The sequence below is a fragment of the Lucilia cuprina genome, chromosome 5 (assembly GCF_022045245.1).
Source record: "Lucilia cuprina isolate Lc7/37 chromosome 5, ASM2204524v1, whole genome shotgun sequence".
Taxonomy (NCBI): domain Eukaryota; kingdom Metazoa; phylum Arthropoda; class Insecta; order Diptera; family Calliphoridae; genus Lucilia; species Lucilia cuprina.
This window is the reverse complement of record NC_060953.1, coordinates 3,455,035-3,462,959: the sequence shown is the minus strand read 5'-3', so window position 1 is coordinate 3,462,959 and position 7,925 is coordinate 3,455,035. Positions and strand designations below refer to the sequence as shown.

The window sequence follows — 7,925 nt, the reverse complement described above, 5'->3', positions numbered from 1 at the left end:
ACTAGACTATAGACTAGACTATAGACTAGACTATAGACTAGACTATAGACTAGACTACAAACTAGACTATAGACTAGACTACAAACTAGACTATAGACTAGACTATAGACTAGACTATAGAGTAGACTATAGACTAGACTATGGACTATAGACTAGACTATACACTAGACTATACACTAGACTATAGACTAGACTAGAGACTAAACTATAGACTAGACTATAGGCTAGACTATAGACTAGACTAGAGACTACATCATAGACTAGATTATAGCGTAAACTATGGACTGAACTATAGACTACACTAATATGACTGTTTTATATGGGATAGCGCAACCATTTGATTTTTTTGTTTGAAACTTCAATAATAATCATGAAAAATACATCAACAACAACAAACAAATAAATTGAAACAGAAACAAAATCAACTAAGGCTGTTTGTTTGTATTTTGCGGCTTTTGGCATACGATTTTGGCCACAAAAATATCTTTAAATATAAAAATCGTCAGTCAGTTGTTAGCGTTTAAAGCGTAAGGTTCGATAACTCTTAAAATAAGAGTAATATAAATATATATATATAAAAATAAATTCAAAATATAAACAAATAAATTTGTTAAAAATATATAAAACAAGGAAAACGTTAAAAAATTAAAAAAAATTAAAAGTAAAATTTAGTTAAACTTAATATTACAATAAAAAAGGTGGGTTGAAAAAAGGAATTTAATAAAAAATTGTTATAAATTGTAAAAATTTAAAGTAAAAAGAAAAAATTATAAAATTTAATGGTTTTTTTACAAATTGTTTTTCTTAGAGAAACTTGTAGCAATCTTATGCTCTGTTTAAGTTGTTTATAATGAAGGAATAGATTTGTTATTAGCAGTTAGTTAACAATTTTCTAAATTGTATAGTATTTAATGTGTAAACAACATTTTATTTAATAAATTATTTAATAATTTTTTTTTCTCTTTCAAAACACTTTTTAAGTGTTTTTGCTGAATGCACAAAACTAAATTTTTAAAACATTAAAAACAACTTAATTAAAAAAAATAAACAAAAAAAAAGAGGCAAACTGAAAAAAAACGCACAACTATTATGCAGTTTGTTTCGTTTTTTTTTTGTTTTCGAAAAAATATCATTTCTTTTCCTGTGTTAGAGTTACAACACTGAAATTGAACAGCAAAAAAAAAAGCACAAAAACTGCATCACTTGATTACAAATCATGTAGTTTTTTTTTCATTTTCAGTTTTTTTTTGTTTTTGTTGCTAAAACACGTTAATAAATTTTAAAACCATGTGCATGTGTATTGTTATATATTTTGGTCTGATTTTTTTTTTGGATTTTGATGGGTTTTTTTTTGGGTCTAAAAAAACATAGTTTTTTCCAACAAAACGTTAGTGTGTCATTGAGATTTTGTTGTTGTTGTTGCTGTTTTTTTGGATTATGGTTTATTTCAACATCATGATCATCATCATTGACATCATTATTAAAACAATCAGGGTGTTTAGTACATGATTATTAGCATTTTTCATATATAACATTAATTCTCATTTAAAATCAACAACAAAAAAGTTAAGCTAATAAAAAAACATATACAAACAACCAAACAGACAGACTTTCATATAAAACATATTTGACTCATTTTACTTTATACAAGTGCTAATTAAGTAATTTTTTTCAAATTTCTAATGAATTAGTCTTTTTTTTAAAAAATTCTTTACCTTGTGTAAACAATATCAAATTATAAATAATTTTGTGCAAAATGCTTTAATCTTTTAATTTAATATAAATTATAACGATTAAGCTAATATTAGACATTATTTACCTAATGTAAACAATAGTGTAAACAATGTAAAAATGTGTAAATTAAATGTTTTTTCTCTTTATCATATTTAATCAAAGAAAATAGTATAATATGTCATTGTTTACCTTGTGTAAATAATGTAAAATTGTAAAAATGTTTACATAAAATGTCATTTAATGTTTTATTTGCTTGAAAATTTTGCATTTTAAGCTTAATATTCAATTGTTTACCTCGTGTAAAGAATGTAAAGTTTGAATTTTTTCCTAAAATTTACTTCAACGTTATGTCTATACAATATTAAGATCTTATGCTATAATTTTACATAGTTTACCTAATGTCAAGAACTGTGTAAACAATGTAAAATGGAGTTTAATTCATGTTTAACATAGTTTGTTATAACTTATTATGTTTACATGAAAAAATAAGTAATAAATGACTTTGTTTACTTTGCGTAAAAAGTGTAAAATTGTAAAATGTTTACCTAAAATGTAATGTAATGTTTTATTTGCTTAAAATTGCTGCATAAAAAGCAAAATATTCAATTGTTTACCTTGTGTAAAGAATGTCAAACTTTGAATTTTTACTTAAAATATACCTTAAAGTTTTGTTTACATGAAATTTTGACCTTAAGCTATAATTTTACATAGTTTTTAGCTAATGTCAAGACCTATGTAAACAATGTAAAATTTACTTAAATTTATGTTAAACTTTAAGTCTTTTAACACTTATTATGTTTACATGACTCAATAAGTAATAAATGTCATTGTTTACCTTGTGTAAATAATGTAAAGTTGTAAAATGTTTATTTAAAATGTAATTAAATGTTTTATTTTTTTTGACATTTGTGAATTAAAAGCAAAATATTCAATTGTTTACATCGTGTAAAGAATTTCAAACTTCGAATTTGTATTTAAAAGATACATCAAAGTTTTGTTTAACTTTCAATTTAAATTTAAAAAAGTAAAAGATTTTCATTGTTTACATTAAGTAAATAATGTAAAATTCTAAAAAATATTGTCATGTAAATAAAAGTGTAAAAAATGCGTTAAAATATACTTTTCATATATTTTTTGCAATATTTCTAATAAAAAAAGAAAGAATTAAAGAACTTAACAATGTCATTGTTTATACTAATTACATAACTTGTTTATATTAATTACATAACATATTTTTTGCATTAATTACATAATGTAAAATATAAGATTTGTATAAAGATTATTTCCAAATATCACATAAAAAGTGAAATTTTCAATTGTTTACCTCGTGTCAAAAATTGTGTAAACAATGAAATTATTGAAAACTAACTTTGAATACATAACATATTAACAAGTTTTGTTAAAACTAAAAAACTTTATGATTTCATCTCTTCTTTACTTAAGGTAAAAATTAACTTTCCAAAGGTAAATTTTTAAAAATTCGCAAAATTTATGAAAATGGTGAAATTCTGAGTCATTTTTTAAATTCTAGTTTTTGAAAGTACTTTTCCGCGTTTCTGGTTTAGCTAGTTATTAATTAACACTTTTAGGTTTAACCAAAAAAAAACTTTTTCCAAAAAAGACTTTCTATTTTTATTCAACATTTTATTGTTGTTAATTTTCCGCTTATAAATTTTGCACCTCAGCGTCAAATGAATAACAAAACAAGGAAATTTGCTAAAAAAAAATTACAACAAACAAAATTTTACTTAACAAAAATTAAACGTGTGAAAAGAAGCAACAATAATTTGGGCTAAATAAAAATTGTTTGTGAACATAAGTGAATGGCTTAGACTGCATAATTTAGATTTTTTTTCTGTAAAAACATACATAACACACAGATGAGGTTAATTAAATTCAAACAAAATCACATACACACTCACACATTTTGCGGAAAAATCCACACATTGTTAAGCAAGTTATCATAGTTGAATATAAAAACATACAAAACATATGAGTACATTTAGGCCTTTTGTTTTGAGAAGTTATTACACCATCACTCAGACAGACAGACATACGAACGGATGGACGGACTTACAACTGAATGGTTGGTTGGCTGACTGACTGAGAGCTTATCTATCTGTCAGTCTGGCTGCTGGCTGGCTGGTTTAGCTAACAAGAAAAACACATATGGCCAAATATGTTTTTCTTTTCTAGTTTACACTCTAAACACAGTAGAGGCCAAGTTATGGGAAACCAAATTCGAGGTTTCGCATGATCTATGATTTTAAAACATACATTTACAAAAAAAAAAACATGGAGGAGTTACAAATATGTAGTATATCGTTCATTGTTATTACTTTACTATGGCTAATAATGCTACGGCTAAAAATCATCATCATCATTAACATTAACGCTACTGTAACAAATTTTTTTGTTATGCTTTAAACATGCCACATTTGTTAAACAGCAGTGTTGTCAATTGTTACGAAAATTCAATTTGCAAATTTGGTTAACATCATTAAAGTTTTAATAGTTCTTTAATTAAAAGAGACTAAACTATAGTCTAGATTATAGACTAATCTAGTCTATCTACTGTAGACTAGACTGTAAAAACAGTAGACTAGAATATAGACTAAACTAAAAACTAGATTATAGACTAGACTATAAACGAGAATATAAATTGGAATATAAACTAGTCTATAATCTAGACTATAGTCTAAACTATAGTCTAGATTATAGACTAGACTATAGACTAGACTATAGACTAGACTATAGACTAGACTATAGACTAGACTATAGACTAGACTATAGACTAGACTATAGACTAGACTATAGACTAGACTATAGACTAGACTATAGACTAGACTATAGACTAGACTATAGACTAGACTATAGACTAGACTATAGACTAGACTATAGACTAGACTATAGACTAGACTATAGACTACACTATAGACTAGGCTATAGACTAGGCTATAGACTAGACTATAGACTAGACTATAGACTACACTATAGACTAGGCTATAGACTAGACTATAGACTATACAAGACTATAGACTAGACTTTGGACACTACATTCTAGACTATAGACTATAAATAGGCTTCACTATAGACTATGTTATTGGATACTGTTGACTAGACCATAGACTAAACCATAGACTTGATTATAGACTGAACTATAGACTAGATTAGAAGCTCGACTATGGATTTAACTATAAACTATGGACTAAACTATAGACTACATTTTATAATGTAAATCAATCATTGATTAATTTTGCACATAAACAAGTTTTCTTGTAGTTATATGTACAATGACCTGTCAGCTGTGACAGCTTTCAAACTGTTAGTGGGTCAGTTCAGTTGTTCAAAAAGGTTTCCTTTCTAATGGAATTATTATAATTCCATTTTTTCGTAACATTTGTTAGCAAAAGTGTGCTTAATTTGCAAGACATTTTATTCAACTGTAAGAATAAGATTTACTTGTCAGTTGTCACTGACACTCAAACAGCTTTAAATAGTGTCGCCCGGGAAAATGAAAAAAAAACAAAGATAATTAGTTGGTCTTTATAATATTTTCAGTCGCTAAGTGTATGCCATAGAAAAATGTTTGATTTATAAATCAACGACTTTTTTTAAATTTGAAAAATCGGAAGTTTTAAACATTATAAATTCTCTAGATTGGATTTAAGTTTTTAACAAATATTATCAATAAATAACCTAGAAAACAACACCAAAATTTCAGCAATAATTTAGACCCAAAATTAACTCACCTTTTTTAAAGCATAAAGAAATTCACCTCAAAAATTTCACCACTCTTACAATAAACTACACCGAAAGAAAACTACTCAATGAATTAACAAACAAAAAGCACTTAAAATAATAAAAATTTACATAATTATTATTATTAAAATATTACAAAACAGATTTTTATAAAAAAATATCAGCACTTATTTAAATTATTTAACATTAAATGATAAATTAGTTTGAAATAAAAACAGCACCTTTTAACTGAAAATACAAAAAAAAATCGAAATTGCGTTAACGAAAAACTATTGTTAATTTGAAGCAAATTAAATAAAATTTGAATATTGCGTGTTGTGTACCCTTACGTAGGTAACCGATGTGGATTTGGAAGTAAGTGCGGCTACTGGCAGAAGTCCTTCATCGGACTCAGGGCTGGGCATGACCATGACGGATTTGAAAAATCGGTACTCTTTTGTTTTAAAGCGCAATTTCTTTCCATACTAAAGAAAACAACAAAAATTAATGACAATTTTTTTTACATATTTTTTTCTCTTTAAAACTTCCATTTTTATGTTTTTACAATTTGTAAAAAAAAAAAAAACTAAAAAACCAAAAATTTAAATTGACAAAAAAATGTTGGTTACAAATTGTTACTACAAACTTGTTATTTAAAACAAAAAACAAACAAAAAATAACAGACCTTTACAACGTTTACCCTATCGACCCATGTCGGCCGAACCGATTTTACATCGTTCTCACTTTCATCATCCCACACCACAAAAACTGCCATCAACATCTACATCCTCATCAACAGCATGTAATTCATCCCAACAGCAACAACAACAACAACAGCAACTATTACAACAACAAGCGCCACCACTGCCAACCAATTCATATTTACATCCCTCTTCACAAACCAATATCGGTCATTATCATCGCTATACCAGTCATCATGCCTCATTGCGTCATCTTGGTGGCTTTGGTTCACGTTTGGCCGGTAACTCATCATCAACATCGAAAATAATGGGACCAACTTATTATCACAGCAGTACCACCCATAATACTCCACAAAAGCAGTTTATGTACAAAACTTCTAATACAAATACTAACGACGACAGCAGTTGCATGGGCCTCATCGATCAAACGCATTTTGACAATCAACATCAGGTGATGATCATTTCTTACAAAAATGTCATATTTTCTAAAAATTCAAAAAAAAAAACTTATGATTTCTAAAAACAAATTTGTGAAAAAAATCCTAGAAATTCTAAAAAATTTGCAAAATTAAATATAAAAAAACTTCAAATTTCTCTCACTGTCACCTTTTTATTGCTGTCGTCTTTTATCACTGCTCTCTTTTTGTACTACTCTCTCTATATCCTTTAAAGTCAATTTTCACTCTGTTTTAAAATTTTTCTCACCTTTTTTTCGAAATTCTTCTCAGGCACCCAATTTTTTTATAAAACTTTTTTTTAATTTTTTTTTAATATTTAACACCAAAAATTGACATTCGAGGTTTTTAGCTGTTTTACCATCAGGGTCTTTGTATTTAAATTAAAAATGTTCTCTGGTCATACAACCCCTTCTAGGGCCTTTTCTTTTCTTTGTATCCATATGTAGTTTATGTGTTGTATGTCTGTCTTTAAAAAAAATTTTCGCTAAACGAGTGTTTTGTCTTCGTTTAAATGTTTTTTTTTTATTTTCTTTCTAAATATTTTCTAAATTATTGTGATAATTTTAATTAATTTTTTTTTAATTTTCTTAAATGTTAAAATTGTATTTCAATGTTTAGTGATTGGCATTTCTATCAGTGTGTATTTTACTTATATATTTCAAACTTGTAACAATGTGTACTATCAAAGGGGAGGAAACTGAAAGATCTGTTTTTAAGAGAACGTAATATATAAAACTCTTCCGTATAAAATCCTTTAGGAATTAAATGGAACTTAAGTATAGTACAACTGCGGTCAACAATAGTTCACACTATAGTCGGAACTGTGCACCACACTAAAGGATGGACTGCCTACAGATGGGAGTATAAATTGGACAATAGACTGAACTATGCACTGCACGGACTACAGACTAGACTATAGTCATGACTACTAGACTATAAACTAAAATATAGACTATAGAACAGACCATAAACCAGAATATAGACTAGACTATGGACTAGACTATAGACTAAACTATAGACTAGACTATAGACTAGACTATGGACTTGACTATAGACTAGAATATAGACTATAGAATAGACTATAAACCTGACTATAGACTAGACTATGGACTGGACTATAGATTAGACTATAGACTAGACTTTACACTAGACTATAGACAAGACTTTACATTAGACTTTAGATTAGACTTTACACTAGACTATAGACTAGACTATAGACTAGACTATAGACTAGACTATAGACTAGACTATAGACTAGACTATAGACTAGACTATAGACTAGACTATAGAC

The 7,925-nt window shown here is 26.9% G+C and overlaps 2 protein-coding genes across 5 annotated transcripts in view; one reads left to right on the top strand and one right to left on the bottom strand.

The window, feature by feature from the left end:
- Positions 1 to 7,925, bottom strand: part of LOC111685211 (whirlin) — a 98,334-nt gene that overhangs the window by 20,578 nt on the left and 69,831 nt on the right. The gene's annotated exons all lie outside the window — the stretch shown is intronic.
- The window catches only part of LOC124419936, a 20,141-nt gene continuing 18,050 nt past the window's right edge, over positions 5,835 to 7,925 (top strand). Inside the window, exons 1-2 of the mRNA XM_046951050.1 lie at positions 5,835 to 5,924; positions 6,159 to 6,627. Of these exons, the coding sequence (XP_046807006.1) occupies positions 5,899 to 5,924; positions 6,159 to 6,627 (495 nt within the window). The 5' untranslated portion in view covers positions 5,835 to 5,898. The remainder of the gene's footprint in view (positions 5,925 to 6,158; positions 6,628 to 7,925) is intronic.